This window comes from Hyperoodon ampullatus, assembly GCF_949752795.1.
Source record: "Hyperoodon ampullatus genome assembly, chromosome: 14".
Classification (NCBI taxonomy): domain Eukaryota; kingdom Metazoa; phylum Chordata; class Mammalia; order Artiodactyla; family Ziphiidae; genus Hyperoodon; species Hyperoodon ampullatus.
The window spans coordinates 63,460,916-63,484,920 of record NC_136927.1 but is presented as its reverse complement, the minus strand read 5'-3'; the positions used below and the strand labels follow the sequence as shown (position 1 = coordinate 63,484,920).

Here is a 24,005-nt window from a genome sequence, read left to right as displayed (position 1 = left end):
AGCCACACCACGTTGCATCCTGTGGGTCAACTACGGCTTCAGAGGCGCCAAATAGAGACCACGGGAAGAAGATCCACGCGGTGATCTGGACATGCGTGGTCTGAGATAAAAGGACACAGAACAAGGTGACTGTGCAAAGAGCCAAGTGGTGACAAAAGGTTCTGCATTTCCAATAGATGATCCATTCAATAACGTAATGATATTAGTTTGGCCAACATGCTCAGAGGGAACAGACTATCCACAATTGAGTCTCATTCTCCCTCAGACCAATCCATGCGCCGAAAACTATTTTCTGCATAAGCAAAATCAAATAAGAGAGAAAAAAAATGGGTCCCAAACTAAAATAGCCAGCCAGGTTAGAAAATCTTGTCCAAAATGATCTGTGATGCTTGGTGGAAGGTTTATTTTTTATTATGGGTGCTTTTACTGAAATGGTGACTTCTTTCCTGTGGTTTCCGAGAATCTTAAGTCTGAACAGCAGGGTCGAGGAGGGAGTCCTGAGTGCTGCTTTTGGCCTGCCCAAGTCCCCATGGGACCAATCAGTGGCACCTGCTGAGGGTGGAACTGGGGCTCAAGGAGCTGTTGGGGCAAAGGGGAGCTCCCTCTGGGAGCGAGGCCTCCTCCCGGCTTGCTGTCAGTCTCCAGGCCTCTGCCGTGGGAGGACGATGGAGTAGGGGACAGCACATGGGGTGCGCTGCCTCCAGCCTGGCTGGGCACATTCGATAGTCTGCTGCCTCACGAGGCAGGGAGGGGAGCTGGCGGGCTACACAGAAAAGCGGCCACAGCCATCCCAGCTTCAGCTGCGAGAGGAACAAACCAGGGAGCCACGGAGGAGGCAGCTCCAGCCAGCTGCCTGTGTGCACACGACTTCCCCCAAGGACACAGACGGGAAACTGGGGCAAGTGTCTGGAGAGGCTGGGGAGCAGTGTTTGCCGGGGCTTGAAGTCTTCCTGCCTCCACTTCTCTTGATGATGACCCAACAGCTACTTGCACTGGTTCAAGCAGCCAGCCTCCCGTGCAGAGTCTGTCGTGCTGTGAGGTCATCAGGGGGAATGGAGTCTGGGGCTCAGAGCCCGCTGGTGTCGATGGCTGTCACAGAGGCAGGTGTTGAGGAGCGCGAGGTGGTTGCCGAGGTCTTGTCCAGGGCTGGACTTGGCACACTGCAGTCGGCGGACCGGGCTGAGGAGCCCCTCCCTCCAGGAAGCAGTGGCCGGCTCTGGCTGTGGGGACTCTGGCCGTGCAGGTTCTGGCCACAGAGGCGGTGGTGGCGCTCCCAATCCTTATGCTGGCAGAAAGAGCCACAGTATCGTGCGATATTGCAGCCACTGCAGGTCTCACTGGCTTTGCGGCCACAGTTCCAGCAGTTCTGCAAGACATAGGCATCCGTTAGCTGCTAGGATCCTGCGGGGCAGACTTGTCATAACTCGTCACCTGTACTGTAAAACAGCAGGTGGGGCTGTACAGGGAGAGAGCGGGCTTTGGAGCTGCGCACAGCTGTGCTTGCCCTGCCTCTACTGTTATCTGCGTTCTGAGTTTCCTTCATCTGTACAACAGGAAAACTACCTATCCTGGGCTGATGGGACAGTGAGATGAGGGGTATGTGAAGACATCGTAGGGCAGCTGGAAGTCCTGCTAAAGGCATCAACTCATTGTTTTGACTCACATTTTAATCCTCAACCACCAAACCAAATTCTGTCCCAGGGTTCCCCCATCATAGCTATCGATTCCAAGACCACACAGGTGCTTAGACAGTTTTCTTCTTTGCCCTTCCCAGTGGAGAAATGACCTTTGCTGTGTTCACTGACAACACCTGATCTTTAAAAGTCACCTGCCAGAGGACCTGGGTGAGTGACCAGGAGGGTGGGAAGCTGTGCTACTCTCTCTGTGCTCATTCTCCTTTCAGTGATGCATCTCATCAGAGGTGGGCTGAGAATCATGGGAATATTTCTGGCTTGTTTGTAGGAGCCCCCTGCAGTACCTTAGAACCTAAGGCCCTAAGGTCTACATCAGGAGTTTTCCTGCTATTCTTTGCACTTTCCTAGAGGAAAGCTCCCAGCACCTGCCCCTCGGTACTCTCCTCCCTGTGGGCTCCTGTGAGGACTTCACTAGTGACACAGGAGTGTTCGGCACTTGAGGTCTCCGTGACCCACTTACAAGAGAAAAGCCTTACGGCATTGGTCAGGTGAAGCTATCAGGAGAGCAAGGCTTTCTTCTTAGGTGTCAGGAAGGACTTGATCAGTCAGCCAGCTGCCCTCTCCCCTGCAAGTTCTCCAGAATGGCAGAAGCCAATCACGAGGCCTGGCCTGACACTCAGAGAAGACAGATACTGTTCCCAATGAAGTCAGAACATGTGAGCAAGTGTAAAACAACTGATAAGGGCCAAGAAGGACCTGAGGCCACCTTGCCCACCTCTTGCATTGTACAGGTGGGACCCTGAGGGCCAGTAGGCAGGGACTTGTCTGAGGTTATAAAATGATCACGTGGCTATGCAAAGCCTGGAACCCGGACCGCCTGCCTCCACTATACCCAATGCACAAGTTTAGTTTCCAAAAGCCTTAGAAAGGACTGCAGATTCCCTTCTAACACAACAGGCTTCTCAGGAAATACACTCTAAGGACCGCCCCACCCTTGCCAACACCACCACTGGAGGACCAAGACGGGACAGAAGTAATTCTGAGGATCATTAAAGGTCCCCAAGCAAACTGCATTCCAGAGAACTTCATACTTTGGAGCCTGATAGGCTGACTCCAAACAACGCTTTGGTAGAACATTATTGCTTGTGGGGAAGAACTCCGTTGCCCTCATGGGGCTGCTGTGCAAACACTGGCCTCTACTCCCTCTGTCCAAGTCTGCAAGAACATCTCAAACTGGGGCACAGATTAAACCAATGGTGCTTTCACCTTGGCCACCGTTACATTTAAAATATTTATTACATGGTTGATGGGATACAATAAAACAAGATAGCCTCCCACAGAGGTGGGATCATAGAAATGCAGGAACAATGTGGTTAGGGTCAGAGAAGCCAGGGTGAAAAGGACACGTTACATTCCCTGTCTCTGTGGCTTTTCCCTGATTTCACCAAAAGCCTTTTCGCCAAGAAACATGACAAAAGGTTTATTGTGGTAGTCACCTTTCAAATCAGCATTTGTCAAAGCTGGAGCAATGCATGTGGCCAAAAAGGCCTTTGTAATTAATGGGTAAGGTTATGAACCTTCTGAGTTACTGGCCAAGGAAGTCAGAGATGGGATTCCAGAATTTCCTTTGTCAAGCATGGGCCATCAGTCTATGCCAGTTATTACTCGAAGTGGCCCAGGGAACACCTGTATCAGAATGACCTGGGGCTTGTCAAAATCCTTGGGACCCATCCCAGAGCTCCCTGACCTTATTTCAAACCTGGCCTAAAGGAGAAATGATTCTTATAGTCAACTGCTAGCCCATTATGTTTGCCAGGAAATCCAGGCTGGGGACAGAAGGGGACCTCTCACTGCACCCCTCTACTTGAGGCATTCCAGGGGAGATGCTTCAGTCTGGCCTCAGAGGAGGCAGCTGCTCTGCAAGAGCAAGAGCTGCCACAGCTTACACACCTATGTCGTTAACGACGTTAACAAAATCCCTTCCGTCTAAACAGCGCATTGCAGTTTAAAAACACTTCCACAGGGGCTTCCCTGGTGGCGCAGTGGTTGAGAATCTGCCTGCCAGTGCAGGGGACACAGGTTCGATCCCTGGACCAGGAAGATCCCACATGTCGCAGAGCAACTAGGCCTGTGTGCCACAACTACTGAGCCTGTGCTCTGGAGCCCATGAGCCACAACTACTGAGCCCGCAACTACTGAAGCCTGTGTGCCTATAGCCCGTGCTCCACAATGAGAGAAGCCACCGCAATGAGAAGCCCATGCACTGCAACGAAGAGTAGCCCCCGCTCGCCGCAACTAGAGAAGGCCCACTAGCAGCAACAAGGACCCAACACAGCCAAAAATAAATAAATAAAATAAATAAATTGATTAAAAAAAAACCAAAACCACTTCCACAACCATGATCTAATTATATCTTCCTAAAAAGTATAAGACCAGCAGGACAGGGGCTGCTACACACCCACTATACAGAGAAGAAGACTGACTCCTGAAGGGTATGCTGCCGGAGTGAGGGGAACTGGGACTAGCACTTAGGGCTCCTGGGCTCCTTCCGCTATACCAAACCACCTCTCACAGGATGGATGAAAAACTCCAGGGATACCTCTAGATGTCAAGTAGAACTTTCTGAATGAAATGGAAGGAAATCAGCTCTCCTGGTCCAACACAAAATTACTCAGAGCTTAGGCCCTGCTATCCTGCCCCTGTTTTGGAAGGCAGTTTGCTGGGATGGATGCTGGTGTGTGCCTCACCTGTAAGCCTCTTTGTGCATTGTTTAAAATTCTAGCTCCTTTAAAGCACAATGCTATAAATGGAGAGCTGGGATTCAAACCATGCAATTCAGATCCAGAACTCATGCTCTTAGCCAAAATGTTACATTCTTTCTTCGGAGAAAGACATAGTTAAAGATAAACATAGATATAAAAGTAGATAAATATGGACAAATATAGGTATTGATATGGATGGCTATAGATAAGGAATTAAATACGCAACAGAAAAAAGTAGGGGGGAGAAGGAAAAGGGGAGAGTTAAAGGAAATGTTTTCTCACAGTTCAGTTGGGAGTGCTACAGTAAGGACTTTTCCCACACCCTCTGTGAATGGCAACATGATATTTAGGCATTTTCATCTTCACATTGCCGTGCTTAACACTGTAATACTGAAAATGATCGTTTAAAGAGGATGAGAAAATAAAATTTCTGTCATTTAAAAAACAAACCAACAAAAAAATCTCAGTTCTTTATAACTTCAAGAGAATATCCCAAAGACTAGATGGGCTCTACCTACTTACAGAAACAGGCTTGTTTCAGGACTTACAGTTTGTCTTAAAGCTGAAAAGTGACTAAAATGAAAGTTACAGAAAAAGCTCATTACATTTGAAAGGACTGTTATGATGTTTTTGTCACATGCCTTTTCTTTTCAGTTTGTTGCCCTCCTTATGGTACAAGAGTGTCCTGTATAGAAGCATCACCACATCCTGGGGCCCTAGGCAGTCCGGCAGGCCTGCCCGATCTGTTACTTCAATCCATGAAAGGACTATCCTTTTTGCAAACAGATTGCATGCTACAGGACCCTGCATCTCCTTTCTCCTACTCTGGCTTCTGCAATGTGGGATTACGTCAAATTCCCTGAGCCCCAGTCTCCTCATTTGTAAAACTGGACTCCAACAACACACACACCTCACAGGGTCACTGTGAGGACCACAAAGACCACATACACACTTCGCTCTGTATCTGTGCACTTCGCTCTGTATCTGGCACACAGCAGGCCCACTCAGGCAGTGGTGGTCATTGTTGTCACACAAGTCCGCACACTGTCTTTAGGGTGAGTTTTCAAAACTTAGACCAATATAATGAGCCAATATACAAGAATATAATACTTGAGAAACAAACCTCTCTGGTACTGAATAAAAATCATAATCATCTAGCTCAAGAGCAAACTGTTGGCCCCTTACTACCCAGCACTTGAGAGGAAAGCAGTGGGCTTGGTCACTCCAGCCGCCCCAGCCCCAGCCCGCAGCCCAATAGTGCTGACCTCCGTCGACTCTTCTTGCTCGTTTATGACGAGAAAGGCGTCCTCTGCGGCCTGCCGTTTGACATCCGCTATTGTCTGCTCCATCCGAGCTCTCTCGGTAGCAATCACTTCAAAGGCTTTTTGCTCTGCCTCAGCAACGGCTTTCTGTACTTCTGACATGGCCTGAATTTTCACCTTATTCACAGCTTCTTCTAGAAGAAAGTGACAGTAAAATCAACTGGCCGAGAAATCTTGCCCCTCCCACTCCACATCATTTCTAAGAAGGGACAGAGGTGAAACCTGATGACTTTTCTAAAAATGCACAGGGATGAACCTATGACATAGCATTCACTTTTATTCTTATCCTCACTTGTCCATTCATGCTAGGGGCTGGGGAGACCTCGGTGACTAAGATGTATCCATATTCTCACAACTGTGATCAAGTATAAAGGTGGCTGAGGTGCCATGATACATGTCAGTATAAGAGACAACAGTTCCAAGGGGAAAAGTGGTCAGCTCTGTGAGTGGCAGAGGAGGATCAGGAAAATGTGTCTTGGTTGAGATGGTAGGTGGAAATGAATTTTTAGAAAGTCTTGCATTCCCTGCTAAGGAATTTGTCCCTTGTAAAGAAAATGTGAAACCCTAAAGGGTTCTATGCACGGAGAAAAGACTGAAGACAGAGATACCAACTGAGAGGTTGGGGCAATAATCCGGCTGATAAAAAGAGACTCTGAATTTAGGCAGGAGCAAGTGGCACAGAAAAGGGGATGAGATAGAATGAGCTGGTACATCTAAGGGTCTGGAGGTGGAGGTAACGGCGAAGAATGGAACTGCTGTGCAATGAAACAGATAGTAAGCAAAATGCTCGTGTGAAGGCAAGTGAGAAGGTTGAGGTGCATCCAGGTACAAATGACCAGGAGGCAGTTAGGTATGTGAGACTGAACTCAGTAGAGAAATGTTGCCTGAAGATACAGTTCTGGGCTGCTAGGTACCCTGGGCCTCCAAAGCCCTGTCCAGTTGCCATCACCCCACTTGATTCCTGATCAGTTCCTCCCAGCACCACTGCCCTGCTTGGTTTCATAGGATGTACACTCCAAATGACATATGCCATGCATCTGAGCCTCAGTCCTAAGTCCCAGAGTAAATGACCTCCTTCCTGAGTCCACAAAACTGGACAACTCAGAAGCCTAAGGAAACTCCCTTACTGCTTGGCTCTTTCACATGGCCTAGGCTCAAAAGAGGTCTAGACACAATGTTGCCATCCTAGAACTTTCCATCATATCACACCAGCCAAGAAAAGCAAGTTTACACCCTAAAGGTCAAGGATGATGCTGAGCTGATCAGACACTGACTCCACTCCTTTACTCTTGGTGTCCACGCAGGTCCACTGTGGCCCACCACAGCTACCTTTCATAGACCTCTTTTAATTTACCACGTAGATGTTGAGTGTCTCTTATTGAACCAACATAAAAACGCTCCTAAGTATATTTTATCTTCTCAGTTTAAAGATGAATCAGTGAGAATCATAGTTAGGAAATCTACCTCGCTGAAGGTCATCTAAGGTCACAGACGGGACTGTCACAGAACAAGCACTCAAATTTAGCTGGCCCACGCCAAAGTTAGGCTCTTAACCATAGTTAACCAAAGGTTACCTCTCAAGTAGAAACTCACTAGTTATCAAAGAGATCTTGTGCATGGTAATTTTTCACTCTACCTTTACAATTACTATCTTCATTTCCCACAATTCTACTTCTTGGTAGCATAATATACACATCCCCATTTCCAACTGCAGAGGTTTTTCCGAGGTGCTATGTAGTTTTCCAAATTATTTTTTTTTTGATACTTTTTTTTTTTTTTTTTTTTTTGCGTTATGCGGGCCTCTCACTGTTGTGGCCTCTCCCGTTGCGGAGCATAGGCTCCGGACGCGCAGGCTCAGTGACCACGGCTCACGAGCCCAGCCACTCCGCGACAGGTGGGATCTTCCCGCACCGGGGCACGAACCCGTGTCCCCTGCATCGGCAGGCGGACTCTCAACCACTGTGCCACCAGGGAAGCCCTTCCAAATTATTTTTAATGATAAGATAATATTCTGTTGTGGTGCCACACTATAAAATTCATATAACCATTCATGGATATGTGGGCATTTCCTGGGTTGCCTCTCCCTTGTTCCAAGAATGCACTAAAAACAGTGTCTTTTTACATACTGCTGCCTTTTTAACAATTTGCGTGCCTAAATCTGGATCATTCCCTTTTATTATTATTTTTTTTAATTTATTTTTATTTTTCTGGCCGTGCCGTGTGGCATGCAGGATTCTCAGTTCCCCAACCTGGGATCGAACCTGTGCCCCCCCGGCAGTAGAAGCTTAACTTAACCACTGGACCACCAAGGAAGTCCCTGGATCATTCCCTTTTAAGATTCAAAAGCATGCCAGTGAGAAATGATTTCAAAATTTCCATGTGTTCATGGTTGGTAACACTTAATAATTTCATATATAAATCTCTGATGAATTATTTAGTGTCATTAACAGGGTCCTCTAAAATTTTGTCAGTAATTAGGTGTTAAAGACTTTGGGGGCTAATTGGTCAGGGTTGCATTACCTTGTACTTTCCTGATTGTCAGTGAGAATAAACATTTTGCAATATGGTTGATTTGTTTTTCTCATGAGGTGTGTGTTCCTATCTTTTGTCCATCTGTTTATATTATGGTCTTGATATCAACTGGGTATTAACGTTTTTGTAGAAATAAATTTTATCTTAGGAAGAAAACCAAAAACTGTATATTGGACTACAAAAATTTCACTGAGAAAGGGAGGCAAGAAGGAAAAGAAGGCTAGTACTAGATAAGGTAATATTAGGGATATGAGGTTAGTGTAATCCCCTGTCTGAACACAACAAGCAGTTCCTACCCTCCCTTATTCTTGTAGAAAATGACACCTACCAAGAACAGTCATGATGCAGCTAGAGACAGTGAAGATGAAAGAAGAGCAGAATGAATCAAATGTGGGAGCGTGAGAACACAGTGACGGAATAGGCAGAAATGAATTAAGCTATACACCTAGAAACAGGGCATATAAATAGGGAAGGAAGAGTCGGTTACTTAACGCCTCCCAGTAGAAGGGGGAGATAAGGACTTGGATGGATTGTAGGGAGTCATTCCAAATTCTTAATCAGCAAGTATCATGACAGGCAGTCCAGAAGGTGGGACAAGCTGCAGGGGGAGAGGCAGGAGCCTAGAGCTCTTTGAAGAGGAAGTTGTGAGAAAACCACCTTCCCCCAAATATGTGCTCTACACTCATATAAATTAGTGAGTACATGTGACCTATAAGCAGACAGACATACCAGTTTTTTTCCAAAACTCCACAGGTACATATCCTGTTCCTGGCCTACTGTTGAACTCCCGCTGAGAATCTACAGAAGAGAGAGAAACAGCATAAGTTCAGAAGCTGTCTGTAATTGACATGTTTTACTTTTGTGAAAAACTTATCAGATCTCTCATTCACCATGCAGAAAGTTTCAAACACATACATTCATTTACTGGAAAAAATGTTCTGACAAGGAATAAAATCAGATTATAAACAGTACACTTAATTTTTAGATGCTCAACATTGCTAATCATCAGAGAAATGCAAACCAAAACCAGAATATCACCTCAAACCTGTCAGAATGGCTGTCATCAAAAAGACCACAAATAACAAACACTGGTGAGGGTGTGGAGAAAAGGAAGCCCTCGTACACTGTTGGAGGGAATGTAAATTGGTGCAGACATTGTAGGAAACAGTATGGCAGTTCCTCAATAAACTAAAAACAGAACTACCATATGATCCAGCTATTCTACACCTGGGTATATGTCTGAAGAAAACGAATACACTAATTTGAAAAGATACATGCACCCCAATGTTCATAGCAGCAGTATTTACAATAGCCAAGATATGGAAGTAAACTAAGTGTCCATCAACATATAAATGGATAAAGATGTGGTACATACACACACAGGAATACTACTCAACCATAAAAAGGATGAAATTTTTCCATTTGCAACAATGTGGACAGACCTGGGTGGTACTGTGCTTAGTGAAATAAGTCAGAGAAAGACAAATGCTGTATGTTATCACTTATATGTGGCATCTAAAAAATAAAACAAACTAGTCAATATAACTAAAAAGAAACAGACTCACAAATATAAAGAACAAACTAATGGTTACCAGTGGGGATAGGGAAGGCGGGGACGGGCAAAATAGGAGTAGGGGATTAAAAGTACAAACTATTATGTATAAAGTAAATAAACTACAGGGATGTATTATACAGCACAGGGAACACAGCCAATATTTTATCGTAACTATAAACGGAGTATAACTTTAAAAATTGTGAATCACTATATTGTATACCGGAAACTTATATAGCTACTCATTGTGGTGGCTTCTTTTGTTGCAGGGCTCGGGCTCTAGGCGCATGGGCTTCAGTAGTTGTGGCTCGTGGGCTCTAGAGCACAGGCTCAGTAGTTGTGGCGCACGGGCTTAGTTGCTCCGCGGCATGTGGGATCTTCCTGGAGCAGGGCTCAAACCTGTGTCCCCTGCATTGGCAGGCGGATTCTTAACCACTGCACCACCAGGGAAGCCCAAACCTCACTTTCTTTTTACTTATCTCTATGTCCTTCCCCACTACGAACATGTAGGTATTTTTAAGGTATTTCCCTAAAAACAAATGTGTAAACATAACAGTAGATACTTATGCACATATACATATGTGTATGTGCTGTGTCTGTATCCAATTTAACCGTATCCATCATGCTCAGGTCTCTGGCAACTGTTTTCTATCGGTCACAGAATATAGCTTTTGTTTCTTGCCAACTCTGGATCCTTATATGTGATTTAAGGAAGTTTCCTTTAAAATGCTTATAAACTTAAAAAAAAAAAAGCAACTAGTAAAGAAAATACTCTGATCTGTAACAGTGTATTTCAAATACACTGTTGCTGGGAAAAGCATGGGGTGGAGGGTGACTTAACATATATATCTATTGTGATTACAAGACATAATGTTTTATAAGAAATGTTTTCATTGTTTTAAAAAGTATGAAAACTAAGGTAATTTGAGTTTTTTAAAACTTTTTTTAAATGAGTCAGTGCTAGCAGACTTACTCACTTTCTTATGCTCTGTTGAGGTTAATCTGAAAAGTAGATTTTATGTTCTGAACACTCATCAACCCATGGTGCAAAGAGGAACCAGGGGTAACACCCAGTGTGGCAAGGGAGGCCAGCCTGGCATGAAATGTTTGCCAGAGGAACTTTAGTCCTTAGAAGAATGCCTGAGAATTGGCTGCAAACTGGTCTTGGATAGGAAAGGAATCTCTCCTATTCCAAGAGCTATCAGCACAGAGAACCTACTTCTGTATCACCCCAGAGCTGAGGGGATAATGAGGTTTTTTTTTATTGTGTAAAATACATATAAAACTTTCCATTTTAAAGTGTATAATTCAGTGACATTTAGTTCATTCATAATGTTGTACAACCATCATTTCCAGAACATTTTCATCACCCCAAAAGGGAACCCCATATGTCTAAAATTTTGATAGTAGTAGTACTTTTTGTGAGACTGAGATCTCTAGGAAGTGCTAACACCACTGCCAAGAAAACTGAAGAACTGAACTCTTTTCCACATAGGTAAGTTCCTGACTCATGTGGCCATCTGTCAAATACCTAGAAACCCAAGATTCATAAAATAAATACAAGGAAAAATCTAGGACTGGAAGAGGCAAAGTAACACAAGCTAAGGAGAAGGTAGTTCATCAATGTCAACTAAGTCTTAAAGAAGGAAAACCTGTAAGGAAACGAGTTTGAGTGTGTAGATAAGCTGTCATTGGTGTTAAATGACAGAAGAAACACTTGCTTACTTGTGTGGACATGGGGAAGCCTTGACGAACAAGGAAAAGCCACTTCATTTCAGTCATCAACTTTGTATCTGTCCAGTCATCAGTATTTTACTTCTCTGACAGATGTAAGAGGGGAGGATGCAAATGACCCTAAAGGAACTTCTCAGCTTAGTCAGGACATGCCTGGAAACTAGCGACATTTTCATGGTATTTCCAGAAGCCAAAATTTTCAGCTCATTTACTAAGAAAACTAGAGTTTCAGAGGCTATTAATCAACGGTCAGACAGAGAATGCAAATATATGGATCAGAAGTGGGGGACTAACGGTATTGTGGCTCTGTAAGAGAATGCTCTAGTTCTTAGAAGAAACAAAATGAAGCATTTAAGGATGAGTATCATGATGCTTTAGGGGAGACTGTACCTACCTATCTAACCCATCTATAAAGAGAGAAAGCAAATGTGGCAAATGTGAAAAACTGGTGAATCTAGGTATGGGGCACATGATTGGTCACTGTGCTGCTCTTGTAATATCTCTTTGCATTTGAAAAACTTCAAAACAAAAAATTGAGAAAAGTTATCTTTAAGTATAGGCATAGAAAATTCCTTAAGAACACACTAATTTGCTAATAAGTGAGCCCAAGAGAGGAGAGAAAAAGTGGGTGGGGATAAGGTTTTTCACAATCTATATGTTTCTGTAATGCTGGACATTTTTGCAATGCAGTTCATTTTTTAAAATTCCATTTAAAGAAAAAAGAAATTAAAACACCCAAGAAAACGACGTGGATATAACATTACCAGATATTAAAACACATTCTGAAGCTATAATAATAAGTTTGATATTATATTGGGAAGCTATCATAATCACTAAGATTGTGTGCTGGTTCTGGAATAGAATGTCCTACTTACAATCTTTCTTTTTTAAGTTAATTAATTTATTTAAAAAAAATTATTATTAATAATTTCTGGCTGCATTGGGCCTTCATTGCTGCACAAAGTCTTTCTCTAGTTGCAGCGAGCAGGGGCTACTCATCGTTGCAGTGAGCGGGCTTCTCATTGTGATGGCTTCTCTTGTTGCGAGGCATGGGCTCTAGGTGCACGGGCTTCAGTAGTTGCAGCATGCGGGCTCAGTAGTTTCGGCATGCAGGTCCTAGAGCGCGTGGGCTTCAGTTGTTGCAGCGTGTGGGCTCAGTAGTTGTGGCGCACAGGCTCAGTTGTTGTGGCTCGTGGGCTCTAGAGCGCAGGCTCAGTAGTGGTGGCACATGGGCTCAGTTGCTCCATGGCTTGTGGGATCCTTCCGGACCAGGGCTTGAACCCATGCCCCCTGCACTGGCAGGCAGATTCTTAACCACTGCGCCACCAGGGAAGTCCCCTACTTACAGTCTTGACATAATAGCTGTAGGACTACTTTGGCCAAGTTTCTAACTTATTTAAGCCTCAGTTTTGCCATCTGTAAATAAATCTAATGGTAGTTCCTATATCTCAATAGGCGGTTCTGAAAATACAAGTAAAAGGCTTATTAGCACTGGCTGGAACATAGTAAGAGCCCACATAAGCTATTATTACTAAAAGTGATAACTAATATAGTCAGAAAGATCAATGAAGGAAATAGACTGAAGTATTTAACCAAATTAGCATCTGATAATTACTTCATTTTAATAGATAAAGGATGGGTATCAACAGATGGTAGGAAAATTTAAACTATCTGGAGAATTAAAAGTTGGATAGCTAATATGCAAACACACAAAACTTGAATATAATATAGATGAAATTTATTGTGCCTTGGGTAGGGATAAAGGTCAAGGAAAAACCATAAAGAAAATGATACATTTGACCCCATATTAGCTATCCCATCCATCAAAATAAAACAAGATCAAATGAACACAAATGTCTGTATCCACAATCCATTAATTTTACTAAGGATATATCCTAAAGGAAAAATACCTACATATAAAGATTTTAAATATTGCATTATTCACTGAAAAAGAAAAAACAAGCAAAAAACCTTAATGTTCAACAATAGGAATGGCTTAAGGAAATTATAGTTTATTTCCATGGTGGAATACTGTCATATAGTCATTAAAATTATATTCATAAAATCCTCAATGATGTGAGAAACATGCTTAATATGAAGTTATGTTTTCAAAGAAATCAATACAAAGTTGTAATCCAGAATTCTCAGACACATCCCAAAACTCTTCAGTGGGATGATAAACTAGTAAATTCTTTATGTTTCTGTATTTTCTACAATGAGCCATACAGTTTGACTGACCATTTAAAAAAAAGAAAGAAAGAAAGAAAGAAAGAAAGAAAAGAAAGAAAGAAAAAGAAAGAAAGGAAAAGAAAAAGATAGCTACCTCATGAGGTTGCTCTGAGAATTAAGTGATAATGTACATAAAGGAATGGTTCTCAGTTCTGGAAGACCAGGTCCCATCTCAGACAAATTAAATCAGAATCTCTGGAGGTGGGGACAGGGCATCAGGAGTTTTCTAAAGGTCCTTAGATGGGTTCTAAGCGGGTATCCAGGGCTAACTACTGAAGAAAAGTGCCTGGCTTAGAAACCAGTGTTCATGGTTAAGGTCTCCCAAACCACATTAGGAGCGTCACCTCTCTGTAGGTCATATATATATTTTCTGTTGTAACAATGGTAAAGTGTCCTTTTAGTTGATTCTTCCGATATTGGTACACCTTGATCTTTCAAGTTGCAGGCATTACTGATTGATTAGCCATTTCAGAAGGAAAGAATTCATTCTCTTTTAACCTCCCCCCAGCCCACCAGACACAATAACAATTCCTTCCCCTTCCCCTCCCCCAAATAGAGATATACTCAAATTCTGTTACATCAATAGTCAACACTTACAGTACTCAGTGTAAATGCTAATCACAACCAAGTCATGTGGTTCATATTCTATGAAGCTTTTTTGTTTTTATATATTTTATTTATTTATTTATTTATTTTTGGCTGTGTTGGGTCTTCGTTGCTGTGCGTGGGCTTTCTCTCTAGTTGCAGCGAGTGGGGGCTACTCTTCGTTACAGTGGGCAGGCTTATCATCGCGGTAGCTTCTCTTGTTGCTGAGCACAGGCTCTAGGCACATCAGCTTCAGTAGTTGTGGCACGTGGGCTCCAGTAGTTGTGGCGCACATGCTCTAGAGCGCAGGCTCAGTAGTTGTGGCGCACAGGCTTAGTTGCTCCACGGCATGTGGGATCCTCCCAAACCACGGCTCGAACCCATGTCCCCTGAATTGGCAGGAGGATTCTTAACAACTGTACCACCAGGGAAGTCCCTCTATGAATCTTTTTATCTTCCTGAACAAGTTTTTATTTTTCTTAGAGCTAATAACTGATTTATTCATGTGCTAAGTTTCTTATGTAATTATTTCTAATTCAATCTCAATTCCTCTTCCTGTGGTGTAAATATTTTATAAATTTCCTTTTCTAGACAAAATCTCCAGCAAGCTGATGGGCTATCCCAGTCTGAACTGGCTGCTTTCTGGACTATTTCAGCCTGGAATGTCTCACTGTTGTTTGGGACCCTCCCAAATATCCCAGGGATTCCATTCCTCTATTTCTCGGTTGCATCCTGTTTTATCAATTCCATGTTTTCTCCACTTTATGGTTTACTTCCCTGTGTTGGGGCACATCCTACCCAAATGTGGTAAACACCATGATAAAGGTAGATGGGAGGTGCATTTTTTCCCCTTAAATTGTGGGTTATTAATCTAACAATTGTTTTGGTTGCATACAGAATTCTTGGTTAAAAAATTTTCTTTTCGTTGTCTTCCAACTTTCAATGATGCTAATGGGTAAATCTGTTTCTTCCACTGTTTTGTTTACTTGATAGACTGGTTCAAGCTGGAATGCTGTCTTTCAGTTCTGGGTAAAATTTTACAAGTATTTCTGTAACTATTTTATTTTTTCTTTCTGTTCACTGTTTCTGAAACTCATGATTTGGATATATGAGTTTGATGGATCCTCTAGGGTTCTTTTTAATCTTTTTCTCTCATATTAACAACATATTTTTTTGTTTTCCTTTCTCTGAGAAGCTGCTGTTAACTCACATTTCTGTTTCTTGATTTTGGTCTCCACCTTTATTATTACCTCTAGAGTTTGGTCATACAAATGCAAGCCACTAAAAAGCTCCATGAAAGCCCCTTGACTGTGGACTTAATTGCAGGCAGCTTTCCCAAAATTGCCTGATTATTGGACTCATTAAACATATATATATTCAGATTCCTGGGTCCTTGAATCATAACCTCCAGGGAAAGGTCTAGAATGTGTATTTCTAATTAACACCCAGGTGACTCTCATTCTCAGGAAACACTGGGGAAAACTGATAGCTGAGTCAGTTTCTTTCCTTTTTTTTAAAAAAAACAAAACAAAACTTTAAAAGAAGATATACAGACTGCCAACAAACACATGAAAGAATGCTCAACATCATTAATCATTAGAGAAATGCAAATAAAAATTACAGTGAGATATCCTCTCACACCAGTCAGAATGGCCATCATCAAAAAATCTAGAAACAATAAATGCTGGAGAGGGTGTGGAGAAAAGGGAACACTCTTGCACTGCTGGTGGGAATGTGAACTGGTAGAGCCACTATGGAGAACAGTATGGAGGTTCCTTAAAAAACTACAAATAGAGCTACCATATGACCCAGCAATCCCACTACTGGGCATATACCCTGAGGAAACCATCATTCAAAAAGAATCATGTACCAAAATGTTCACTGCAGCTCTATTTACAATAGCCCGGAGATGGAAACAACCTAAGTGTCCATCATCGGATGAATGGATAAAGAAGGTGTGGCACATATATACAATGGAATATTACTCAGCCATAAAAAGAAACGAAATTGAGCTATATGTAATGAGGCGGTTGGACCTAGAGTCTGTCATACAGAGTGAAGTAAGTTAGAAAGAGAAAGACAAATACCGTATGCTAACACATATATATGGAATTTAAGGGAAAAAAATGTCATGAAGAACCTAGGGGTAAGACAGGAATAAAGACACAGACCTACTAGAGAATGGACTTGAGGATATGGGGAGGGGGAAGGGTAAGCTGTGACAAAGTAAGAGAGTGGCATGGACATATACACACTACCAAACGTAAAATAGCTAGCTAGTGGGAAGCAGCCGCAGAGCACAGGGAGATCAGCTCGGTGCTTTGTGACCACCTAGAGGGGTGGGATAGGGAGGGTGGGAGGGAGGGAGACGCAAGGGGGAAGAGATATGGGAACATATGTATATGTATAACTGATGCACTTTGTTACAAAGCAGAAACTAACACACCATTGTAAAGCAATTATACTCCAATAAAGATGTAAAAAACAAACAAACAAAAATAAAACTTTAATTGCAAAATATTAGATGCTAACAAGTTCATAAAAATACTAATGTACAATTTAATGAAAAATTATAAAGTGAAAACACATAAACCTCCAGATTAAGAAAGAAAACACTTTTGGTAACCCCAAATCCCCATGAAGTGAGTAGTGTAAGCCATAGTAATGTTTAAATGCCAGCCAGACTTGTAATCCTGTCCTAATAGTTGATAAAGATGATGAGAGCTCACTATGCACTCTACATCATCAACATCCTCCATGCCACACACCCAGAGGAAACTATTCTCTGGAATTCTGGGATAATCATTTTCCTGTTTTTCCTTATTGTTTTCATACTTATTTATGTGTCCTTAAATAAAATACCAAAATACATTCCTTTCATGCATCCCTGAACAAAATCTGTTCCTGAAAATATTGTGGACCACAAATTTTCAGACAGAGGAAACCTACATTCCATTATTTTAAATGGGGAAAGTTCAAGTTCTCTCTAAATCACCAAAACACATAAATATTAAATACTTAAATAACAATCCACCAGAGGTTTCTATATAACGTCAAACATTTAAAACACTACTTATCTAACTATTTAAAAGTCACTGGTGAGTATGTTTGTGTGCTATGCCCCAAAATGCTGCCCAGTATAGACAGTGCTTACTCAAAGTGCCGGTCTGCAAACTGTTATTAGTCCATGGAGAGATAAGGAGCGTATGCAGAATACAAGCAAAACAACTACGTCTCTAAGTGAGCTGCTTAGTGTAGCAGTCTCTTCCTAGTGTGAAGCAAACGGTGCCTGATCCATCCTGTGCAAGCTCCTCGTATCATCACAGATCAGTAACAAGTAGTTTGTTTTTTTTTTTTTTTTTAAGTTTTATTATTATTTATTTATTATTATTTTTTTTTGGCAGTATGTGGGCCTCTCACTGTTGTGGCCTCTCCTGTTGCAGAGCACAGGCTCCAGACGCGCAGGCTCAGCGGCCATGGCTCACGGGCCTAGCCGCTCCGCGGCGTGTGAGATCTTCCCGGACCGGGGCATGAACCTGTGTCCCCTGCATCGGCAGGCGGACTCTCAACCACTGGGCCACCAGGGAAGCCCGACAAGTAGTTTTTGGAGTGGTTTTGGTCCACATTAAGTAGCTCACTTGTTTAGGATATTATGATTTCCTTCTACAATGCATGCAACAAACGTACTAAAAGAGAAATAAACAATGAAATAACAATACTAAATATGTATAATATGCATAAATAAAGATACTGAAACACACTGTTTAAGTCAGACAGATTGATAGTGCCCTGAGAAACCTGAGAAGAGGAATCCCTAGGATCCTTGACCTGTCGTGACAATATAATTTATCATCCCAATTGTCCTCATCTTCGAGAGTGAGAGAGGTGCTGGTAATAGTTATGACAGGACGATAGCCATAGTCACCCGAGCTAGACCCTCAATGCAAAGCACTGTTTCTACACAACAGCAGCAAGACCTGTGGTCCCGGCTGGAGAGAAGAGCCGACTCAGGACCCCACTCTGCACTCTGAACCCTCTCACGTGCAGAGCTTCGATGGAAGGTGTGTGATTTGGGGGGTGAACTTAGGGTAAGTGTCTGTGAGCTGTGACAGGGAGTATTTGTGAAGGTTCAGATGGTGAGAGATACCTGAGAATTAGCTTGAGGTTCCTTTTAAAAGAATTGTACTATAAGTATTTGACGTCCTGCTGTGCTGGATATTCCACACAATGTTGCTAATCTATGGTTGGCTCAAGAGTCACCTCTGTGGGTAGGGTGGGGGAGAGGAATCCCTTAGCTACCAATGTCTTTGCCTCCATTTTTTTGGTATTCTTTTTGAGACTAATGGCTGTCTTCTGTGGAACATGCTAGGTTTGCCATAAGAGGAGTCATTCTCCCTGGGGAAAACTGGGAGCTTGAGGTGGGTGGGTAGGGAAAGAGTCTGATTACAGGTGACCCCTCATTTAGCCATGCCTTTGGATAGGGTGCCTTTTCAGTTACTAGGTCAATGTGAGGGAACATTTTTGGAGGAATAGCTGTGGTGTCCTCGATGTATCCTGGATTGAGAGCTCAACAATTGTTCATATCTCTGCTGCTTCAGGGTGGGAAAAGGCAGGAAGGCACAATCCAGCTTGGTACAGTAAAACTTTACATTTTTTTGTCCAGGCAGAGGTTAATAAATGGTCATTTTCTAGATAGGGAATGGGGGAAAGGGCATGGAAGCTGAGGTGAAGCTTTTTAGGGTTACTGTGAGGAATGAATGCGATGCACATGAGAGTCCCAAGTACATTCAGCCAGGCTGAATTTAACATCCAAACGTTCTTTGATCATCACTCTGCACTTATATACAGTATAGAGTTGAAAACAGAACAAAATGACAAACATTCTCATTCTATGTGGGGAAGACAGTATTTCTTGAACATGCCAAATACTGAGTCCTTGACATATTTTTTATAATTACCAAGGTCTTTCTAATTCCACAATATAGTGCCATCTTCCTTTTAAAGTAAAGTATAAAAAGTCTCAAAAATAAAAAATAACAACCACAACAAAAAAGATATATCAAAAGCCTCCCTTGTCAACTGAAGTGATTCTCCCCTTACCATTGCTGAGAGAATCTGCGTTCCCGGGACTGTGCTGCCTGGAGACCAACTCACTCCCTGTTTTCCTCATCTCTGTGTTTTCATTGTATCGTCTTTTCCAGTAGTTGAGTTCTTCACGATCTGATTCCTGACAGCGCCTCAGGACTGCCATGGAGCGCCTTGTTTTCTCTACCATTTCCATAATGCAGTTCAGGGCCTGAGCCAGGCAAGAAGTCAGGCAGAGCCATGGGATAAGGACATTCATACAATCAACATTGAAAATCAAGGACAGGTAAACAAAATATAAAGAATAAAGGTTTAAGAAGCTTACAGATTTAGCAATATCAAGTTTATATTTGAAAACCTTTCTCATTATTTCTCTTTAAATATATAGGCACAATTTTTAAGATTTCAAAATAATACTTGTTGGACTCTTCATGGTTGAAGCAGCCAGTTTCATCACAATATGGTTCTTTAAAGAGTATAGTGAAAACACTTTATATCTCTGCCTAAAGCAGGAGATTTATATAAGAATGCAATCAGAGAATTACGTTCAGAGACAACATCACTCAGGAGGGAAAAGCTACTCTATGTATATTTCAAGCAGGTATTACATCTTCTCTTCCCTTTTTAGTGAGAGGGGAAACTCTCTTTTCCAATGGGGCAGAGTTTACGTTCTGTGCCAGTGTGTAATTCTCATTTGTATTTGGAGAAGCTCCATTTATTTAACACTCCATTTATTATACCAGGCCCTGTGATAAGCACCTTGCATATCATTACAATCCCCCATGAATTCAAATAATATAGCATTATTTTTTTTTAAGATATAAAAGTTAAGGCTAAAAATGGTGAAAGAACCTGCCCATCACAGAGGTAGAAGTGGCAAAGCTGGGACCTAAAACTCATAAGCCTATGTTTTTAACCATTATACTACATGGCTTCACTTGGTTATGACCTCAAGTGATCATCCCACTACAAAGATTTGGGAGTTACTCTTAGCTCTCTAGCTGGGGCAGTAGTAGATAAATCAGCTTTTATTGCAAAGACATTGTAGCTCTGGTTAGTTCACTTCAAGCATACACACTCTTACTCTCAGTAACAGTAAGAATTAAAAGTAACAAGTAGTTAGGAAAACTATATACTGTAAGATTCTTACATGATCAAGATGTTTCCATTCATCAGCCCATTCCCTTTCTGTCAAACGGTGGTCTACCAACTCATCTTGATAGCCTCCATTTAGACCTATTAGAAATTAGATTAAATTTGAAGATAGAGGGAAGAATACAGTAAACAAAATTCTACCAAGTAAATACACATACATTCATACCAACTATGAGCACACTCTTAAGGCCAATGACTCACAATGATCTAAAACCACAAAATGACATAAAACCAACAAGAAATCACTACTCAGAATGTATTAAAAAACTCCTGCAAATCAATTATGAAAGACAAATAGCCCAAAAGAAAAACAGGTAAGAGAAATAAATCAATAGGTATTCCCCAGACAAAAAAGTACAGATGATCCATAAACATATAAAAAGACATTCAAACTTATATGTAGTCACACAGGGTAAATAAAATCCTCACTAAGATGGTTCCACATCTATATATTGGAAAATATTAAATTGTCAATCATACTAAATGTTGGCAAGGTTGTGGCACAATGCAAGTGCTTAACCACCACAAACAGAGCTGGTGCTGTACAAGCACTTGGAAACAACTTAGTATTAACCAAAGTATAATTTTTTGCATGGTTTTTGATATACGTTACTGAAATTTGCATGAATGCAATGACTGTGTGAATCAAGGATATACTGAATTATCCACTACCTTGAAAATCTTGTCACACGTGGCAACACTGCTCATAGTATCTGAACTGTCAATGTAACACACCTGTTATCAGTCTGAATTTATAGCTGTTGTATTCATAGTGATTCTGTATTTGTGCAACCATCTGCTTATTTCATCATATCTTCTTGTGTAGTCATGCCTGAGCACTAATATATTGTAAAATACTTTCTTATGTATTATACTTTAGAATATTGATCCTAAAATTATGGGACTAAGGTAGGCTATAGTATCCATAAATTTCATTTTAGGAGAGTAAATTGGGGGAGTGTTACAGTTTATTTGTTTCAAAGCTGGGGGTGGGAAATGATTTGGTAAGAACTACTGTACTAGGTCATACATTTTCAAAAGAGGACTGGGGAAAATTAAGGAATCTATAACCAGCCTGGAAAACAAATGATTGACTGTAAAATAAACCTTCAAGGTAGAGGGTTAAAGGTCTTTCAAGTAGAACACTTCAAGATGAAAAAAACCTTTCTCTAAAATTGTTAGAAATACAAGGAAAATCTGACCAAAATGCAGTTCTAGCTAGTTTTTAGCATACTTCTCTCTTAGAAGGTAATGAAGTCAACTGGCAAAAAATGTGTATGAATATAGAAGAAATCAATAGGAAGGTGAATTTTTAACATAAGAACCATACAGAACAGCTGCTATGGGAGCCATCATAGCATACTGGGAATGTACCCAAGCTCTCGGCATCAGAAAACTGTGGTCAGAATCTTGTCTCTGCCACTTTCTAGCTATGTGATTCTGGCCATATTTCTGTCATCATGTATAAAAAGGCATAAACTCCATGGAATCTTATGTGTGAGGATTAAAAGAGATAATGTACATATACCACAATCTAAGTACTTAAGACTCAGTAAATGTTGGCAGCTGAGAGCACCACTGCTGTTGTGGCCCACACCATTCAGCTACTACTGCGTGCAGCCAGGGCCCTACTGTGGTCTGAGCCTCTGAAAGATGCTAGTGTGTCTAAGTCAGAAGCGGGGACAGGCAAATGTTTTGCAACTTTCTATTCCACAGGGCAACCCACAGATGGAAATGCAGGGCCAATTCTGGAAACCAGCAGCCCTTTGGTTTTCTGCTCTGACATATCTCAGCAGTTAAACTACAAAGAACCTTCTACAGTAAACTTATTTGAGTTTTGACAAGAAGCCTGTTCAAAACTGATCTCGGGTGAGGTCTGCTAGGGGCCTTTTTGTTTTTTTCTTAAATTTAATGGCTGCTAAGGATGCATATGCCAGGCAGTCCAAATGTGACAATTACCCAGCACAGGAGGTGGTGTTCTCTCCATTTTATTTTTTTAAATAATTTTTTGGGGTGTTTTTGGCTGCACTGGGTCTTCCTTTCTGTGTGCTGGCTTTCTCTAGTTGTGGTGAGCAGAGGCTACTCTTTGTTGTGGCGCACACACTTCTCATTCTGGTGGCTTCTCTTGTTGCGGAGCATGGGCTCTAGGTGCACAGGCTTCAGTAGTTGCGGAGCATGGGCTCAGTAGCTGTGGCACGCAAGCTCAGTAGTTGTGGCTCGTGGGCTCTAAAGCACAGGCTGATTAGTTGTGGCACACGGCTTAGTTGCTCCGCGGCATGTGGGATCCTCCCGGCCCAGGGACTGAACCCGTGTCCCCTGCTATGGCAGGTGGATTCTCAACCGCTGTGCCACCAGGGAAGTCCTTCTCCATTTTAGATATGTGTAATCTGAGGCACAGAGAGCCTAAGCAACTTGCATAAGATCACACAGCTAGTTAGAATGCAGAGCCAAGATTTAAATTTAGGTATGCCTTACCTCTGACCTAAATGTCTCTGTACTTTCACCTCTTAAGACCACATGTTTTACATCTTTCTTGCTTAATTTAAAAAAGATTTTATTCTGAAATAAACTCAGACTTACAGAAATGTTGCAAGAATAAAGAATTCTCACACAATCTTCACATAGATTTCCTAAACGTGAATATTTTTACCTCTTTTGCTTTGTCATTTTCTATTTTTCTTCTGAGCCATATCAGAATAAGTAATATCCCTTTATTCTTAAATGCTTCATTGTGTATTTCCGAAAATATGTTTAGCCTACTTCTATCATATAATGATAATAGCAACAAGGTATGAATTGAGATCAATTTCAAATGAGAATACTATAACTCTAACATTCTTTTTTATGTCTAATATTGTTTTAGCTTAGTGGAAAAAAGCAATGACGATAGTATTTTGCTTTATCACTGAGTAGGAAAGAAACCCATGGATTCAATCTGAATTTAAATCATTACCAGGCTGCTTATGCCACTTACTAAGATTGTGCTGCCTATCACGAACTTCTCGATGTTCTAGCATCTTGTTGGGTTCACGATATAGGTGGGAAGTTGCAATATCTTCTAAGGTATAGTGCTGAAGAGGTGGAGGAGTAGGATGGAACTGGCCCCCAGGATTCATGAGGGGCACAGTAAGGGCAGGACTGTGCCGGGGAGCAGGGCTAATGGTACACACTCTCTTGGCAGCAGGCTCAGGAGGAATTGTATCTCTTTCAAAACCGCTCTCTTCCCGCCTGTAGAAGAATGGGAAGTACATGTCTGAGCCTGTCAACAAGTGTTCATGCAAACATTGCCCGAGCGCCTACTTTGTGCTATGTATTATGCTATGCACTTTCACAAACAGGAAGATGATAAGAAAAGGTGTGAGATGAGGCATGAACTGAAATGTCTTCAGGGGCCAGGCAGACAATGGAAATTACT

The 24,005-nt window shown here is 41.9% G+C and overlaps 1 protein-coding gene across 2 annotated transcripts in view; it reads right to left on the bottom strand.

Moving 5' to 3' along the window:
* Positions 1 to 1,066: 1,066 nt before the first annotated feature.
* LOC307063417 (protein CBFA2T2) overlaps positions 1,067 to 24,005 on the bottom strand; it is a gene marked incomplete at both ends in the record, with an annotated part of 176,620 nt that continues 153,681 nt past the window's right edge. The window contains 6 exons of one of the 2 annotated variants that reach the window (XM_079719554.1): positions 1,067 to 1,366; positions 5,662 to 5,852; positions 8,980 to 9,048; positions 19,451 to 19,646; positions 20,586 to 20,671; positions 23,565 to 23,818. In XM_079719554.1, coding sequence (XP_079575680.1) covers positions 1,067 to 1,366; positions 5,662 to 5,852; positions 8,980 to 9,048; positions 19,451 to 19,646; positions 20,586 to 20,671; positions 23,565 to 23,818 — 1,096 coding nt within the window. The remainder of the gene's footprint in view (positions 1,367 to 5,661; positions 5,853 to 8,979; positions 9,049 to 19,450; positions 19,647 to 20,585; positions 20,672 to 23,564; positions 23,819 to 24,005) is intronic. The other variant, XM_079719555.1, reaches the window with a different exon arrangement.